Here is a 19,204-nt window from a genome sequence, read left to right as displayed (position 1 = left end):
GTAAAGAAATATAAAGAGAGAAAGAAGTATTGCAACATAAAGAGAGAGAGAATTGTTTATTGATATGTATAATTGTCTCTCAATTGCTTTTCTATTTATAGGCGAAGAAAGATTTACATTTTTAAATTTCTTTAATGCATTCATCCTTTTGAACATGAGCCGCCCATAATAAATGATATCCACATACTCATTCTTATCACAACAATAATAACATTTTTTTAAATAAATATTTTATGTATACCGAAAAAGTTATTAAATTAATTACTATATATTTAAATATATTAATTTATAAGTCACCAAAAAAAATATATTAATTTATATATTTTAACATTAAATAATTAATTATTAAAATAATCAAATCAGCAATAAAAAAATAATAATATTAATCAAACATATAATAAACGAATAATTAAATTTATTTATAATATAATAATATAATAAAATTTCCGGATTAATTAGTGGCTAATGTTTGGTATATAATAAATTAATAATTATTTTTTTCTCTGAAAAATTAAATGACAAACATGGGAATCTAACGGTTAGTGTTACTCAAGCAGAAACATCCGAGCAGGCACGATCATGCCACGTGGCAGATTCCAAATCCAAACCCTATTTTAGGTTAGCTTCCAGCAGCAACAAGGGTTTTAGAAGTGGCACACTGAGAAGAAGAAAACCTCACAGTGCTTCTCAACATAGGTAAGATCTCAAAGATCAAAGTTTTCCTTCAACCCTTTTCCCCTTTATTCGTTTCCGTTGGGATTTCTCTGTTATTTTCTGTAGGGTTTATTTGGCTGCTGATCTTTTTTGTTTTCCACTCTGTTTATTCCTTTATTGGGGTTCTTTAGCGGTTGATTCGATTGACCTTTGTGATGCTTAATATTGTTCAAAAATCTGATTTTTAAGGCCTGCGAGGCCTCTGCTTTCTGAAAAAATGCAAGAGTTTCTTCGAGGAACAGCATCATTATGGAAGAAAGGGACTAAAGTATTAAAAGTTCGATTTTTTCCCCTCATTGGTTTTATGGTATCTATGAAAGAGTAGCTGCTGATTTTATTTTCATGTTTTTTTTCTTTCTTTTGATTTTCGGGGTAGAGAGAACGAAGAGGATTGTTTTAACTTTATGACATGAATGTGATTTAGCTTTTTATGCTTTGGCTAGTATGAAATTAGTTTTGAATTTTGTTTATCAGATTGAAAGTGCATTAATAATTATTTTTAATACGTAGTACAAAAGTGATATGATAGTGGAACTTGAGTTGAATGTATTATAGCATAAGTTTTAATGATCAATGACTATGCCACATAACACCTTTTCAGTGTGACGCTTTTATTGGGTTTGAGCAATGGCGTTCCTCAATAGAATGGGAAGCCTCCTGAAGCAATCTGCTGTCAGGCACATCAATCAAGAGTTGTCTGGATCGAAACCTTCGATTTTCCAGGCTATTCGATCCATGTCATCTTCAAAGCTTTTCATTGGAGGTACATTAAATTTATTGTGTTTATTGTTCTCAACTTTTCCTTCATGGAAATAGTAATGAAATTTCAAATTTTGACTGCATTGCAGGTATTTCATATAGCACAGATGAGATGAGTCTGCGGGAGGCTTTTGCACGCTATGGAGAAGTAGTTGATGGTAGTTTTCTTTTTCGACTATCAAATTCCGCTAGTTTTTCATTGTGTGCTAAATTTCTTACAGTGAGCGGTATGATGCCTGATATTAATAAATGTCATACCAGCACAACTTCGCTCCTTTCATAATTGAAAATATTATATCAAAGTCTGAAATAGATTATACTTTTGTGTTCTTGTTAACTTATGTTTTTGTTTCTCTTCTCTGTTTTTTCTAGAATTAATTTAAAAATGTAGTTATTAATCATGATAAAATGTTTCATTGTCGATAATTGCGGTCTCCGGTCTGCGGCACAGGGCAAGTAGTAGCAATCAAGTGTTTACATAAGACAATAAAAAATGCATCTTTCTGTCAAGCATGCACATTTTATAATATGGTGATTATTGATTGTTCCATTGCTCTTAATATTCTTTCAGCAAGGGTTATTATGGACCGTGAAACTGGAAGGTCCAGAGGTTTTGGATTCATAACTTTTGCAACAACTGAGGATGCATCTTCTGCCATTCAAGCGATGGATGGCCAGGTATCTTCAACTTCTTGCGGTGATTTATCTAGCTGAACATATAAAATTATCTGACATATTCATCAAGAAATTGTAAGGGTGTTTTCACTGAAAAGTTGGCAATTACATATGAAATGAAATTATGCATATACTGGAGTATGCAATTGCTCTTAGGTGTCTGAGGCAAGGTTCACATACAAGTTTCTTGCATATGCAAGTGACTATTTTCAGATTTCAGAAATCAAGCTTTAAACTCACAAAAATGCATGTTATGTGCATAATAGTATTCTTGTCTGGAAAGTTTTCCACTGAATAATATTATACTTTTCTAAATTATTTCAACTGTTGGCTTTCAAATAAGAACTTTTAAAGAAACATTGATATGTTTTGTGAGAAATTCCAAACCAAGATTTAGAAATTTGAAGCATAAGCTTTTCACCAATTGAAACTTGGCACTGTCTAGTAAAACATAAGGAATGAAAATAATTCTTCATTTGGACGGATAGAATTTAGCATTAGCATCAATTAGTTGTCAATGTTAGTGTCAATAGACTAAGCTGTCTAATTGCTGAAAATTCTAAAAGTTTGGTTATATTTCATGTAGCATCTCAAATTCTGTTGTTTCACAGGATCTTCATGGTCGGAGAATACGTGTGAACTATGCTGCAGAAAAATCACGTCCAGGATTTGGTGGTGGTGGTGGTGGCTATGGAGGTGGTGGCTATGGCGGTGGTGGTGGCTATGGAGGTGGTGGCTATGGCGGTGGTAATTACGGTGGTAGTGATAATAGTGGTGGAAGTTATGGAGGTGGTGGATATGGTGCCCCAGCAAGCTATGGCGGTGGCAGCACTCAAACTAGTTTCGCAGATAGCGGTGCTAGTAATTTCCAATTCAATGATAACTCTGGTGGAGATCTTCCCTCTGGTGGAGGCAATACGGGTTTGGGATATGATCATGAGTTTGATGAACAAAAGGACAGAACAGATGGGGAGTTTCAAGACAACAATCTGAGGGAAAACAATGATGAATCCAGTGATATCGCACAGAACCGTGGGTGAGGCTACCATTTGCCATGGAGGAATATCTTGCAAACAGAGCGAGTAACAGTTTTTGTTTGCCTTTCTCCCCCTTTTTTTTTTTCCAGAACTTGATTGTTTGGCTTGAATTTGTTAGTTTTTCAGCTCAACAACTGATTTGTAATAAGTGATTTTCTAGGATTGATTTGCAACTGCATTTAGAATGATTATATTTCTATCTTATCTTTCTTGCTTAGAATGAAAAACATGGTTATGCTAACATAAAGGGTTATGTGATTATGTTCCTTTGTGGATTGAACCTAACTACAAACATGTTTGAAAGGAGTCGATATTCCATCCCAAGCTGCTTTAGTTTTAGCACCTCAAAGTGGTGAACAATTATTGATAGTCATCTGGTTTAGGGTAAAAATTGCTTGTGATATTACTTTAAGATTAAGGATGTTTTTAGAATACAATAAAATTGGAATTGATTCGATTTGTAAGTCTTTCAGTTTGAAAGATTTGATTTGAATTCAAATAATTTGGTGTTAAAAATATGAAGTATTTTTTCGTTCTTTAGAAATTAATATAACAGAGATGTGGTAGTGGTTTGGTGACGGCATACTAGCAACTGATGGTTGTTGGAGGTGGTAGAGTACTACGTTTAAATAATGACGTCAACCAAGATATCTTGGTTTTAAACTTTTAAAAAATATTACGTTTCTTTAATCATTAATTAAATTTATTATCACATATCTTTTGCAAAATGATTATGTATGTATATATATATATATATATAGGCAAAACCCACTCGATATGAATTATGAAAAATCTTTGAACAATTGTAGCTAGCGACATATCACGTATCTTCTACAAAAGAAGCTAATGTTTAGCGACTCTTTAATGATGGAATTGTTGCTCTATATATATTATTCAATGATTAAAGTACTTGTTTAGTTATGAGCTGGTTATTGTTCTTGCACTGCCATAGAATGACCGGATTCCGGAAACATAAAGGAAAACGAAATCCATTTGGGGCAAATCAATTGTTAAGCTTGAATATTGTTTTGATAATATCCCAATTGATATCCAAACTGTTGAGTTGGCTTGGCTTAGTGCATTTCTTTCATCATTAATCAGAACGGACAAAAGGATAAAAAGTGGAGAAGCAAAATATGTTTTGCTTTTGCAATTGCTTGTTCTATGTATCTTTATCAGGAACAAAACAAGTTTCGTTCATCTATCAAGTTCAGTCGCTAAGTGGGCGCAGACTATGAAAAAGGGGTGAAACAAAAGCCCTTGTAACACAGCATTGCTACATCACATTGGCAGCCAACTACTCCTAAATACATGTATTATGTATACTCAAATTAGAACAAAAAATTACAACGGAACAATTGGTATCCAAAGCAAATGAGTATGTGCAATTTAAGAACTTTTAAGGTGATGCTACTCAACAACCTATTTTCGCTCCAAAAATTATGCTCAGGACTACGACCTTGTTCCACCTGGAAGAGTAACCATAATCGCCGATCCAGCAATTCGCATTAACAAGAACTGGCTCCATCCCAACCTTTACTTATTTACATCTCATGCTTTCCAGCATACACTTATGGATCATATCATAAAGCCCAGAAAGGCTTTTGAGCCCCAACTTTGCGCGGTGAGCTAGCAAGTGATTCCTCACTAGAATCGTCTAGATCATCATCCTCGTCTCCATATTCCATCAGCTTCACCAAAGTATCTGAAATGGATAAAGAATTCACATAAATTGATGTAGAAGTTAGCCAGCAGGGTACTTAAAAGTAAAATTACAGGGCCACCCTGGCACAGAATGATATATCAAAGAAACGTTACAATGTTGTTAGGAAGAAAATCAAAACGGTAAAGCAAAAGTAGGATTGACTCTAACCAGGAACTGCATCAGATTTTGTCTTAGGAAAACTCTCGCTTTTGTCCTGTACTTTAACTTCAGGTGGATCATGAAATTTAGGTGGAGGTGGTGGTGGGGGCATTTTTCTTGGGGGAGGAGGAGGCATTCCATTGGATGATGGCTGGATCAACTTCTTAGGAGCTGGCATAGTCAATACTTTCCTCACAGCCATATCAGCAGATTGTTCATTAGGTTTTAAATGCTCTAATCCCTGCAATTAAGTTAGATTGGAAGAGAAAGGAAAAAAATCCAGACACAACTTCTGAATCAGATGTTATTGTAATAATTGTCCCGACACACCAAACTAAAAGTCAATTGAGACTGAATAGGAAAAGTTAAAAAGAAAAAATGATAAACAATATATAGCAATGATTTGAAGTAGCAAGATCAAATATAGAATCAATGTGGAAATATCTAAACAAAAAGTCTAACACACAACTTAATTTCTTGATGAGGATGGACATTTTTTTTAAAATAAAAACATGAGTTCTTGAATGAATAGAGACATAGGGTAAAGCTTTCACGAGGGTTAAAATGCTTGCATGGTCTTTTCATGGATATGGTTACTTATCACCTCATGCCGGATGAGGTTGTCAACACCAAAGTTTTAAAAAATTATGATGTTTACCCATGCCTGTTCAATGGATAATAACCAAGAAACTTATAAATCTTTGTCATTTAATGTCTTTTACTCGCATCTAATTATCTTCCCTATCAATTATACTTTACTATGATATCCCATTTGTAACATATATTTTCTCCTATTCCTATCTCAGATTATCTTTTTTCCCCAGGAAATTAAATCAATTTGGTGCTGATAAAACCGTTTCAAGTGGAGCTAAGATTAAAAAAAAAAAAAAAAAAATCTCAGATTGACAATGACAAATGCATTGAAGCAATGAGCGCCCTCCTAATTCCTCCAAAACTGAAAACCCTGTCAAACATACAAACCAACGGCCCAACAGACAGGTCCAGTGTCAGCCTATTAGCTTCATAGAAGGTCAGAGAAAATACCTGGAATATTAAGCACTAACAGTCAGCACAAGGTAATATGTATGGTAAAATAGAGCTGAAGATTAAAAACATTTAATTTTCTACTTATCATTGATAAAGAAAGAAGAGAGAGAAGTCACAAAGTTAAGATATGCATAGTTATATAGAAAACATAAGCATAAGGGCTCTCTTTTCCTAGTATATACAAGCTAACAGTTAATATACAGCATACTGGTGACACAGGATCAGAAAAACCCAAGCAAGCTATGAATAAAAATAAAATCTCAACACGGTATTTCCATGGAGCTATTGAATTGAAAATTTGTAATTTTATTTCCTTTGATCCTGAAAACAAAATAGAAAAAACTTAACTACCCTATTATTTTTATGACACAATAGGTTATAGTCTTTATTAACAAGAATTACCATTATTCCTGTAATACATTATCTGAACATACAAGGAAAAGGCAACCTATGACTCAAATATTAGGAATTGGAGTCAATGTAACTAGGGGCTCTGAAAGGAATAGAATTGGCATTATTGTGAAATCAAGATTCTTGAAAATCCTTTTGTAAATTAAGAAAGGCTAAGAAAGGCAACAGAGATTTTTTTATTTTAATTTTTTTTCTCTTTCCTTCATTGTGGTGCTCCTCATTTTAGAGCCCAGAGGTAACATATTCAACACGATGGAGGGTCACTCTTACCTCAATGCTTGCTGCAATATTTAAATTTCTACACCCAGTAATTAGATCCATGGACCACAGGTAGAACTATTGGACTTTCAGAATCCAAACCATTATATTATTACCAATGTTACTAAAAAAACTACAATTGAATAAAGGGGAACATAAGACTTTTCCTTGGATACAGGCAATGTTGTATTTCAAAGATTTTAGCAATAGTAATGCAATGACCTGATTGAATTTCCGTGTGCCATTTGAGCCAACTGGTAATTCTTGAAACTTCCGCCTCTGAGGTGGCCGTTTCTCCTTTTCAACTTCAGAGCTTGTGGTCGACTTAGATTTAGATTCTTCATTTGATGCTGATGTTGTTGGAGCAACCGTTGAAGCAATGGAAGGAGAGTGTCGCAGGACAAGGGCCACTTGCTGCAAAGGAGTAGCTTGGGGATATATTCCACCGTATCCAATATAGCTAGTGCCACCTAATACTGAAGGGGGAGTATAACCAATTGAGTTTGCTTGGGAACCAGAGCTCAAATATCCTGCAGAATATGGTGTAGCACCTGGTGCGAGGGCAGTAGTGGCGACACCAGGAACACCAACCAAGGAAGCTGGAGTAACTGGTGTGGAGCCCACAGCTGATGATATTGAACTGGTGGTTAAGCCTGTAGTCGCCTCTAGCCCCATTGTGGAACTCTGAACTCCAGCTAACAACTGCTGTGGGGGTGGAACAGCACTGTAAACTAGTGGGGTTGAAATGGCAGTAGGGTTCTGCTGGGGAGGTGGTACAACACTATATACCTGCTGGGGAGGTGGAACAGCACTATATACCTGCTGAGGTGGTGGAACAGCACTATATACCTGCTGTGGCTGTGGAACAGCACTATAAACCTTACATGATGAAACCCTAAGACAGTTGAACACAAGTTATTTACAAATCCAACTAAATAAAAATTGTCATCATGAAAACACTTGAAAACCACCAGATAACACAAAATCTAAAGAATTGAAATTGCAGAAGGCAGAGGAAATATTCTCAATTACCAATTACATTTAACAACTTAAACTTCCACCCACACTTCCCTTTCAAACTCCACTTCAGTTCTAGACAAAACTAAAATGCACCATAAATGAAATCAAGTTCTATGTATCAATACTTTGACAAAAAATGAACTCGAGAGTTCAAATTCCCAAGTCAAAGTACACAGTCCTTGTAAATGAAATTGGACACTGAAGTTTATAAGAATAATTTATGCAGCCCAATAATTCCATGAGAGTGAGTCGAGGGCAGCTGCTAGGCACCTGCCTGCAATTCACAAAACTAGGGCTAATGGGTTGTAAGGGCTTAAATAAAACCCAGAGCATTCTAATCCCAATGTATACCTCAACCTCAGCTAATTACCCTTCATCCATTCTTAGCTTCAGAAAGAGTACCCTAAACAATTATTTACAGCAGTGAGGATCCCTCATCATATAAGGACATGTTGATATTAAGATGTCGTATGAAAAAGGTTACCAAATACTAAAAAGTATCTATCTTAAAACTTGGTGTTTCTGCTTTATATCAGATAGTGAGATACTAATAATTATAATATCTGAGGAAGGAAATATTTCCTCGTTATTTCACAACTGAAAAATGGCTTACATATCCTAAACCCTTAACATTAAAAAAATTAAATACCTGGAAACACCACACTCTACGCTGATTGTATCCAAGAGGTTTTCAGCCAGAAGCTTAGCATCTTCAAGACTTTTTGCATTGTTACTCGACAAAAATAAATGCATGGGCTGCTGTCCATCTGTTGCAACCAGGAAAAAAAATCCAGTTGAGAACCATATATAAAAAAAATATGCTATGCTGAACTAACATGCCATTACAAAGTTCAGATCATAAAGGACAAAAAAATGGACCTTCTCCATTTGAGCATTCATCACTTCCTGAACCATGTCCTCTCAGTATAACAGTAGCTCCTGTTTCATTCATAATGTGATTTATATACTGGTCCTGCACGTTCAAATCCAAAAGCACCACCAACACCAAAACAATTTCTCCCAATTGTATGGGGATGTCAGAAAAGCTTGAAACATCAGATTATTTCAACCTCAATATACACAAAGTTCACAAGAAACTAAAGTAAAGATGGAATAAACATAAAGATGCAGGGCATTCAACTAGTAGAAGCCTAAGAAGGCTGATCAAGGCTAAAATCAGCATAAGTTCAGAATCAGTTTAATAACGCAAACCAGTTGCCATTCAGTCTCCACCTTCTATTCTGGCATTCGACTTACTACTTTGCACTTAACTAATACTTCTATGCCATATTTAACATTACAACATTTCATCCATCCCCCAGTTCTATCCTCCCTTTTTTCTTGCCTAATCATCCATTTGAAAACTCCTAGTCCTACTAACTCTAGGTATTTCCACACCATCATATCGGAAGTTAAAAAATAGTAGGACACATGCACACATAATAAAGGATAGAAAAATGGTAGAAGTATGAAAACAAATACAGCAGATGAACATATGGTCACACCACAAACCATCAGGTGCAACCAAGAAAAAAAAAAGGAAAACAAATAGGAATTGTGGCAGACATTAAGTTTACGTATAGTCATACACAACTCCCACCTAAAACAGTGAACTATGAATAGACAAATCAATTAAGTACTGTAGTCAAGCGCTCACATTTGGTCCACGTATTCGTGCAGCAATATTCAATGATGGGTCAGCATCAAAGCCCAAAAACACACTTTCACTGAACACCTGATTCATGCAGAAATATCGGTTGTCAATATCTAAACATTACAACAGCATAGTGAATATCCACAAGTTAATAATGGATGAATTACCTTCAGCCCATTAGCTAGGATGGAAGGTGGGGCAGAAGAAACCAACTGTGAATTCGGCCCCTGTCTTAGCATTTCTTCAATCATTGCAGCAGCACGATCAACAGCTAAAATTCGTTCTGCCGTCTCTTTTATCTGCAAATTATTAGGTGTCACCCAAAGGAAAACCAAATCATGAAATATCATTATTGTTGTGAATGATCAATCATAAGACAAAAAAGCCACATATTTAATTATTCAAGATAGAAAAGCATCAGTTTCAAAGGAATTCATCTATCTGTTTCTAGTAATAAATGGTTAAGTCTGGTTATTTAACCCAAGCATCATTCTACTTAAAAGACAGTAGCTGTTACATGAGCTCCTGCAGAAATGTGAAGATACAATGGCTTCTCTCCATCTGCTGGTGCATTAGGTTGCCTATACTTCCCCCTGCAGAGGGAAAACAAAAAAAAAAAACAAAAAAAAAATTAGCATCAAATGCAGGGGCTAGGAAACACTAAAAAGGACTGACTTTGCAAATGGCGTGCACTACAAACCTAGTGATAACTATAGCACCGGTGCACCTCTGAATCTGCATAAGGTGGAAAAAATTTTACTAAGGATGAGAGTGAGTGAGATATGCTTGGAGATAGGGATGTGGAATTGATTGCATATAATTCACCTCCTCTTGTGTCTGGCGTTTTGTCAACTTGTACCGAACAGAAGACTCAGCATCGTTGATGACAATTTCTCGAGCAATTATTAATTCATCTTGGATCTTCTGCTACATGAGAATTCATCCCAAAATCAAAATAAGGAACACATAACATATTAAGAACAAAACACAAAACAAAAACCAGATCGACTATCAAAATTCGTAGTAGAAAAACAGCCTTCAGCAGCATATTGAAAAATAAATACATATGTATAAAGACTTAACACTTCAAATAGACATTTTGCAAAGCACCAGTTTGATTTGTGGTTTTGGTAGGAAAATTATCATCTGCATAAATGATGAACATTGTAAGTTTGAGATGAGTAGATATCTCTCACTTGATTAGGTTTTTGGACTGCTCCAATAGTAGTTTGTTGCTGAACTGATGCCACCAATGGATTTGTTAAAACTGCACCAGAGACTGGAGCTATGCCCGGATATGAAATCCCTCCACCAAGGGTTGCAGTGGTGCTTAAAGGAATAACTCCAGGGACCGCCATCCCAACCGCTACCAACGACTCAGCTGGTTGATCCCACTTTCTCTTCTTCTTCCTACGCACAAAAACAGACCGAAACTATGCCTTAAATACATTGAAGTTTAGCGTCTCGATCACTCATCAATTTTAACTCTCAAATAGTCGCAATCAAATTAATCAAACACTTGCATAACTCTAAGAGAAACAAACATGAAAATAACAATTAAATGACGTAATCCACACTGCACAAAGGTTCAACCAATTCAACATAATCTGCAAAACGAAAATTTGTAATTTACCTCTGCCTTGCGTGTGATGCATCGTTGGGGACGTTGGCTTCATCGGAAGAAGAAACCCTAACGCTGCTATCTTCTGTCATTATTCAATTAAGCAATTCTTCTGGGTTTTGCTTCGCGCGAAAAAAATCGGAAGCACCAAAAACTTGCGCTGGGGACTTCGAATTAAACGAGATTTTGTTTTGTAAATGGGTGCAGACTTGGGGTTTTGCGCCTAATCAGCTAATCTCGCCGTGTTACACTGTAATTTCACTTTTCTCCGATAAAGCCACCACACGTTGTTCGGTGCAATGAATACACAGATGCGATAAAACGACGGCGTTAAAGGTTAAACAGTGGCATTTGACAAACTGGATTGTCGTTTTAGTGGTTAACTACCAAAGCCGTCAAGGCCTCAACGCTCAAGGCTGACTCCAAAAAATAAAAGAAAAAAGGAATTTGTTTTCTCTTTACTTCAGTGTCTAGTTTTTTTTTTTTTTTTTTTTTTACCAAATATATGATACTCGAACCCGTACCTCTTAATTGAGTATGGGGAGATTATGTCATTTGAGCTATTACTCATTGGCACTTTAGTGTCTAGTTTTGATTGTTAGCTCTTTACAAAGTAGATAAATAAACACATTTTATGCAGTATATTTTTAACGGCGGAATAATTTGGATATGGAAAACTTTGTAGTGTATTAGCTAAAAATGGAGATACTGTGTATATTACACACAGGTGGACGTGTCAGATGGAAGCACAACACGCAGGGGGCGTGTTGCCTGAATCACGTGGGGGGCGTGGAACCTAGGTGGCACGGTGTGGTTGAGCCAACAAGGCAGCACGCAGGGGGCGTGCTGACGTGGCAATGGCTGGTTGGCTTGGGAGAGGCAGCACGTAGGGGGCGTGCTGGGTCAGCACACCCCTGCGTGCTGACGTGTCGAAGACTGATTGATCCAAGTATGCAGCACGTGGGGGCCGTGCTGAGTCAGCACGCGGGGGCGTGCTGACACGTGTCAAAGCGTGATTGGCTGAGGCAAACAGCACGTGGGGGCGTGTTAGGTGCACCCCTCTATATAAGGCAGAGCTCGATGGTGTTTTGCATACTGAATAAGATTTGAGTGTGTTTTCAGTGTTCTTTGAGGCTGTTGTTAGTGTAATGGAGGGCACCGCAAACTTGGTGGTGTATCGCAACGGTGAGATAATACATAATACTCATGAGGGATTGAGATTTGTGTCCCAGAATCCGTTTTCGTTTGGGGTTCCATGCACGATGACGTTAATGGAGCTGCAGAATAGCCTCTGTCAAACCATGGAGAACGGTACGTTAATGAGAGTGAGCAGAATCTTGTACCGGAATCCGGTTGTAGTTTTTGGTGGCCTAGTACAGTTTGATACCATGCCAATCACTGATGAAGCGAGTATGCAGAATATGTTTTAAATTCACCGGCAAACTCAGATGCGACACCCACAGATTGAGTTGTACGTTGAGTTTGAAGCTGTAGAGCCAGTAGCGGTTCAAAATGATATAGATATAGATGATGATAGAGCTGCAGTGTACGAAGGAATGAATAGTGACAGCGAAGAGGACTTCGAAGCCACTTATGAAGCTGGCGACGAATATGAGAATGGTGATGTGGGAGTTGAGGCAACAGCAGAGAATGTAGTGGTTCATCCCTCGAGCAGTCAACCGATGGGGATTTCACCTTTTATGCGTGAGTTGGATCTCGACGCCATGCATGCCCCCGAGTTTCTGAAATATGCAAACATTGGTACGTGTTGACTAAGTAATAAGTTTTTGTTAGTTTATACTTTGGATTGATTAATAAACGATGATTTCGGCTTTCTGTAGGCGTTGCTGATCCTGAGGACGGAGAGTTCCGGATTGGAATGGAATACAGTTCTAGAAAGTCATTCGTCGCAGTAATTAGAAGTTTCACTATATCTAGAGGAGTTGACTATGATGTGTATGAGTCTGAGCCACAGACGTTCTATGCAAAATGCAAGATGTACGGGCGTGGATGTGACTGGCTTATCCGAGCCAACTTGATACGAAAAAAGGTTGTTGGGAGATACGCAGATACAACGGTAGGCACACGTGCACGATCGGAACGATTTCACAAGATCATTTCAAGTTGGACTCAGATACAGTTGCTGAGGCTATAAGGCCATTGGTCGAGATGGACCCGTCCATCAAAGTGAAATCTGTAATTGCGGAAGTCTAGTCAAGTGTCAACTATACCATCAGTTACCGAAAGGCTTGGTTGGCAAAGCAGAAGTCCATAGCCAAAGTTTTCGGTGGTTGGGAAGATTCTTACCAAGCCTTGCCATGGTGGCTCTCGGTCATGGTGCAGAAGATGCCTGGTTCAGTTGTCCAAATAGAAACACGACCACTGTACAACGGGAATGAGGAGGCACAAGGTGTAAAAATACTTCATCGTGTATTTTGGAGTTTCAATCCATGCATTAGAGCATTCAGGCATTGCAAGCCCCTGGTTCAGGTTGACGGCACACACCTATACGGAAAATACAAAGGTACACTTCTAGTCGCTGTTGCACAAGATGGGAACCAGAACATTGTGCCCATCGCCTCTGCCTTGGTGGAAGGGGAGACAGCTAATGCGTGGCACTTCTTTCTCAGGAATCTGCGAACGTATGTTGTTAGAAAAGACGGTGTGGGTATGATCTCAGACCGGCATGAGTCAATACGGGCAGCAGTTAATCGTTCCGGTGGTGACTGGCAACCTCCAAGAGCATGATGGATGTTTTGTATAAGACACATTGGCAGTAACTTCTTAAGGGCATTCAAAGTCCCTCACTTGCAGAAGCTTGTTGTCAACATAGGGTATTCAAAAACGGTGGAGGAGTACAATATCAACTATAAGAGGTTGGAAGAGCGAGGCGAGGCATATGCCAGGTGGTGCGATGCCATTGGACTCAGACATTGGGTATTGGCATTCGACGAGGGACATCGATGGGGCCATATGACAACGAACCTTGTCGAGTGCATTAACTCAGTGTTGAAGGGTGCCCGTAATTTACCTGTGTTGGCGCTGGTCCAAGCAACATATTATAGGTTAAATGAACTCTTTACGCAGAAGAGTGCCGAGACTCACGAACGCAAGCGTGCTGGATTTACGTACTCTGTATTTGCGCAACAGTGGATAGAAATAAATATGTAACAGGCTGGGAATATAGTTGTCCACCGCTTTGATAGACGAAATGATGTGTTTGAGGTGCACGAAATGACTACTGAAAAGGTGTTAGTTGTTGATCTTGCACGACGGACGTGTGACTGTGGGTACTTTCAGGTTGAACGAATACCATGTCGCCATGTTATTGCTTGTTGTGCTAACCAGCGTCTCGATTGGCAGTTGTATGTGCATGATGTGTACAAGATGGCGGAGGTTTGTAAGGTATATAGATTTGAGTTCACACCATTAGGAGATCCCGAGACATGGCCTGCTTATGAGGGACCCACATTGGTCGCTAATCCCACCCTGAGGTGAACGTCTAAAGGCAGACCCAAACTGACCCGATACTTGAATGAAATGGACTCACGTGACATGCGTGGTCCTCGGATATGCCGTCTCTGTGGTGCTCAGGGTCATAGTCGGAGTAGGAGTCCGCAGCGTGCTGGACCGAGCGGTGCTAGTTCGTAGTTTAATATGGTCATGTTTGTACCTTTTAATTTGCATTTTGTCAGTTGATGCTTTTGAAATTAGACGTGTTTGTATTTTTCAATTGAAGTCCATCTATTGATATTTTAATGTCTGCTTAATATTGTCATTAATTGATTTCCTTAAGTAAATATACAAAAAAGAACTACGGGTTACATAAGTTAACAAACCAAACATTAAACACGATTTACATTACCTTAATTCTGAAAATAAAATCTAGATAACCTAAACCAAAGCACACTTCTTTCCAACTAAGTAGTTCAGTCCCTTACCTATAATGCCTTGACCGAACCGCGATGGAGTATACCTATCAGGTGGATTTCGCTCCGTCCGTAGGTCATATGGGTGACCTCGAACTGAATCATCCACCCCCGGAGCTCCCGAACCACCTGCCTCTGTAGGAGCGGCCGACCCACCTGCATCTGTCGAAGCGGCCGACCCGCCTGCCTCTACTGGAGTGGATGGACCGGAGTTGAGCGTGTCAACAACTGCGTATGCCCGCTGACGCTGGATAAAATCACTATCACATGACGCACTCCCTGACGTGTGGTCGGAAGTACGACCCCGCAAATCATGGGCCATATCTACTGATGCCCTATGTGGATCAGCCGACACCGACAGTGAAGGGATACCACAAACCAGCATTGGTCCAATGCTGTAGTTGCTGATCTCCATGTCCGTCGCTGGAGAAGTCAAACCAATCATAAACGGAAGGAATGGTAAGTATGGGATCATGATGCTGGCCGGACTGACCCTGGTCACTATGCTGAGAATGGTGGCCCTGAGAGTGGTGGCTGTGCTGAGAGTGCTGAGAGTGGTGGCTGCCCTGAGTGTGTTGGCTACCATGACTGTAGGCCGGTGGCTGTGGTATATAATAAGGAATCGGCTCAAACACTGCATGCTGAAGTGGTTGTGGGGCAGGTGGCTGTGGGGCAGGCGACTGTGGATGATGAGAAACGTACCCCGTCAATCTCAACAGATGTCCGTAGGAGCGTATGTACCAATCCCGGTACTCCACCGTCGGTAAAAAATCCCAGGTCGGAAGGGGGTGCTGATCCCGCAATCGACTGTGTCGCCTGTTGGCCCACTCCGCTATCCATGGCCCATGCAAAATTGTCCAGTCATGAAGCTGCACTCCGCGTACAACGATGCAATGCTGGTCAAGTGGAATATTCCTTGCTGCCCGCGGAGGAGGTTGTGCATATCCAAACTGACGCATCACTCGGTCCGCAGGGTGCCACTCGACACACTCGAACGACAACAATGGAGCAACGATGTCACACACCTCAAGATGGGATGCAACTCGTCGGGAACGATCAATCCGTGGTACGACCGCCATTCAAACTGCCACAGTATTATTGGTATATTAGAACCCTAACAATAATGGTTGGAAAAATGGATCAGAAAAACCATAACTATTTACCTCTTGTATGTAGTCTATATCATGACTGAATGTCTCTACGGTCTTCGATAACCACGCTGTGGTCCGTTCCGAATGACTCCACCTGACACGTTATTAATTGAAAAAATTTAAATAACTCACCATAAGTCAAACATGCATCGTGAATATAACACATGACTAAAATAAGACATATTACCTCCTGGCAACTGGTATCTCGGCCGGTGGAAGGGTTTGTCTCGGTACGGGAGCAAGACACGGCATTCGCTTCCATGCCCAAATAAACAACAGATTCAGAGGGCCATTCATCTCCTTTGTATCATATCGTGATGCACGACATAGTGTTCTGTAAAGATGCGCGAGACATGCTGACCCCCAACTATAAGTATGGATCTGCTCGAAATCGCGAAGCAATAGTAGATATTTCGCATGGGCATATGTGGTCGATTTGTCCGTGAATAGGGTTGACCCTAACAAACAGAAGATCTGACATCTGACGTATCTCCTGATGGACTCCTCAGTGTCCAACGACTCTGCGTCTCTGATACGTCGAACCCAACCCAGCTTTATATAGGACTTCGAAGAATGATTGACTGATGGCTCACGACCGAATATCGCTATGCTATGACTTTGAAGGAAGTCGCTACTACTATCTGTCCATCCACTGACAGGCTCTCCATCAATGGGTAGGCCGAATATATGAACGACATACTCTAATGTCACTGTAACCTCACCGACCGGCAATACAAAGCTGTAGGTTTCTGGCCTCCACCTTTCAATCAGAGCAGCTAACATGTGGTGAAATCCTCTTATGACTCCAATTCTAGAGACGTGATAGAATCCCGTGGCGCGTAAGTAGTTCTCCACCATCGGATTCCACAACTGTGGCGGATCCAGTTTACGCACCAACAAATTCTTGTTAGGCTGCATCAACAAAGATATATGTTACATTAATTAAATAATAATCCTTATAAATATTTTAATAAATATTCACATATTTATTTTAATATCTTATTTATTAAAATATTTAACATAGCTTATTTATTTATTTATCGAATAAAATATTTAATCCTTACGAAAAAAAATTTATGCAATAACAATATTTAATAACATTTGTCACGTATTATTTACTAATCTTTAGTTATCAAATTATTTATTTTTTCAAATTTTTAATAACAATATATTTTATACATTTTACATATTTAATTTATTATAATATTTATTTATTAATATACGCAACATATTTATGTTTAAAAAGTCAAAATATTTTTTTATTCTTGAATATATCCGTAATAACAAAAATTTTAAAATATAATTAAAAAATTCCATATTCTTATTATTATTAATGTTTATTTTATACAAACTATTAATATATTGTTAAAATATTTATAAAATACACAAAATAATATTCTCATTACAAAATATATATACATAAAAAAATATAAATACATAAAATAAATAAACTTTAAATACAGAAAAATTTTTAAAATTTACCAACTTGTATAAATAAGATGATGCAAATAGTTGATAATATGTTTCTCGGGCGTCATATAATTTCGTACCATTTTTTCTTAATCCCTTAAACTAAGAATTTTTTTTTACCGTAAAAATTTTTATCTCACTACTATTAACTACTACTCACTACTATTCACTACACTCTTTTCACTCTAAACCTATACACCGAGACAGCCCACACTTCTTTCTTTCTCTCTAATTTCTTTGCTTCACCACCTATTTGATTAACAATGGCAGAAGAAGAAGAATGCATATATATAGAAGAAGGAGAGAGCTCGTTGGTTCTCGAAGGGGAGCTGTCCCCTGCATGCAGGCAGCCTGCAACACGCTCCTCGCGTGGTGCAGCAGCAGCATTGGAATTCCGCGAACCTCTGCTGCGCTTCACGGGTCTCCAGACTCCAGGCACCACACCCCCAGTGGTGAGTCAGCACCCCCCTGGCGTGTTGAAGGAGTGCCGCCACGTCGCAGACCGTGAGTTTCATACTTCGGCAATACCTATCTTTAGCCAATATCCAGCCAATACACCACCCCTGGATCCATAAGAAAAATAATTTTTGATTTTTAACACATGAAATAATTAAATATTTAATCAATTTCATATATAATAAATTTAAATATTTTTTTTGAACATTTATTAAATTTAATCCAAGATTATGCAAGTATTTATTAAATTTTTTCGTCCCGTAAAAATAAAAATAAAAATTTAGGATTTAATTTAAATATAATAATTTATATTCAAATAAAATATAAAAAATTATTTCCTATATTAAATACGAGTATAATTAATTTTATTATGTGATGATATATTAAAAAATAACTTATTCTCTAACTTTTAAAAAATACAGAAATAATTGTCTTTGTTTATTTAGGGGTTAGGAGCTTGTTTGGGTGTAAAAGATCTTTTTTCGAGTTAACTTTTTTTAAAAGATCTTATGAAAAAGTAAAAGTAATTTTATGAGCTTGTTTTGGGTGAGCTAAGAAAAGATCTTTTTTTGAGTTATCTTTTTTTAAAAGATCTCATAAAAAAGTAAAAGTAATTTTATGTTTGGATATCTCATGCAAAAGATCTTTTTATTTATCAATTATATTTGGGTATAACAATATAAAAATATTTTTTATTTATTTATTACATGAAAAATATCCTTTTTTTAAGGAAAAATGATCTTTTAAAAAAAATGTAAATTACAGCTTTTCAAAATTTTGTTTTTAATTTTTCTAATGCTTTTACTTTTACTACTAAAAATTTACCAAACACGCTAAAAAAAAAGATCTTTATTTTTATTGAAAAAATATATTTTTTTATCAAAATAATGGCGCACAAACAAGCACTATGTTTGGGTATCTCATGCATAAAAAGTTCTTTTTATCTATCAACTATGTTTGGATATAATAATATAAAAATATTTTTTTGTTTATTTATTACATGAAAAACATCTTTTTTTAAGAGAAAAAGATCTTTTAAACAAAGATGTTTTTTTTTTATTTTTCTAGTGCTTTTACTTTTACTACTAGAAATTTGCCAAACACGGTAAAAACAAATTTCATTGAAAAAAGATATTTT

General features: G+C 37.5%; 4 protein-coding genes across 7 annotated transcripts; 2 read left to right on the top strand and 2 right to left on the bottom strand.

The window, feature by feature from the left end:
- Positions 1-556: 556 nt before the first annotated feature.
- Positions 557-3,426, top strand: LOC112744571 (glycine-rich RNA-binding protein 2, mitochondrial). The gene is made up of 5 exons (XM_025794240.3): positions 557-696; positions 1,316-1,477; positions 1,563-1,631; positions 2,045-2,151; positions 2,760-3,426. The coding sequence occupies exons 2-5, from the start codon at positions 1,342-1,344 to the stop codon at positions 3,186-3,188; spliced, it is 741 nt and encodes a 246-aa protein (XP_025650025.1). The 5' UTR covers positions 557-696; positions 1,316-1,341; the 3' UTR covers positions 3,189-3,426.
- An 881-nt stretch (positions 3,427-4,307) lies between these two features.
- On the bottom strand, positions 4,308-11,496 carry LOC112744569 (protein RIK). Of its 4 annotated transcripts, none has more exons than XR_011871486.1 (12): positions 11,073-11,472; positions 10,636-10,849; positions 10,265-10,363; positions 10,140-10,174; positions 9,957-10,032; positions 9,607-9,738; positions 9,443-9,520; positions 8,665-8,758; positions 8,435-8,552; positions 6,988-7,660; positions 5,059-6,093; positions 4,308-4,890 (listed from the first exon to the last, which is right to left on the bottom strand). XR_011871486.1 is itself a non-coding variant. In XM_025794237.3 (12 exons), the coding sequence occupies exons 1-12, from the start codon at positions 11,150-11,152 to the stop codon at positions 4,769-4,771; spliced, it is 1,953 nt and encodes a 650-aa protein (XP_025650022.1). In that variant the 5' UTR covers positions 11,153-11,496; the 3' UTR covers positions 4,308-4,768. The 4 variants fall into 4 exon arrangements, 2 of the variants coding, with proteins under 2 accessions (XP_025650022.1, XP_025650021.1); XR_011871485.1 differs by having other exon boundaries at positions 10,265-10,366; positions 11,073-11,465; XM_025794237.3 differs by having other exon boundaries at positions 5,059-5,290; positions 11,073-11,496.
- A 2,315-nt stretch (positions 11,497-13,811) lies between these two features.
- Positions 13,812-14,558, top strand: LOC112743368 (uncharacterized). Its single transcript, XM_025792580.1, has 2 exons — positions 13,812-14,195; positions 14,235-14,558. The coding sequence occupies exons 1-2, from the start codon at positions 13,812-13,814 to the stop codon at positions 14,556-14,558; spliced, it is 708 nt and encodes a 235-aa protein (XP_025648365.1).
- Positions 14,559-16,323: 1,765 nt separating this feature from the next.
- On the bottom strand, positions 16,324-17,058 carry LOC112743367 (serine/threonine-protein phosphatase 7 long form homolog). Its single transcript, XM_025792579.1, has one exon. It carries the CDS (start codon positions 17,056-17,058, stop codon positions 16,324-16,326), a length of 735 nt encoding a protein of 244 aa, XP_025648364.1.
- Between the last annotated feature and the right edge of the window lie 2,146 nt (positions 17,059-19,204).

This window comes from Arachis hypogaea, chromosome 14, assembly GCF_003086295.3.
Source record: "Arachis hypogaea cultivar Tifrunner chromosome 14, arahy.Tifrunner.gnm2.J5K5, whole genome shotgun sequence".
Taxonomy (NCBI): domain Eukaryota; kingdom Viridiplantae; phylum Streptophyta; class Magnoliopsida; order Fabales; family Fabaceae; genus Arachis; species Arachis hypogaea.
This window is presented reverse-complemented; position numbering and strand designations above follow the sequence as displayed.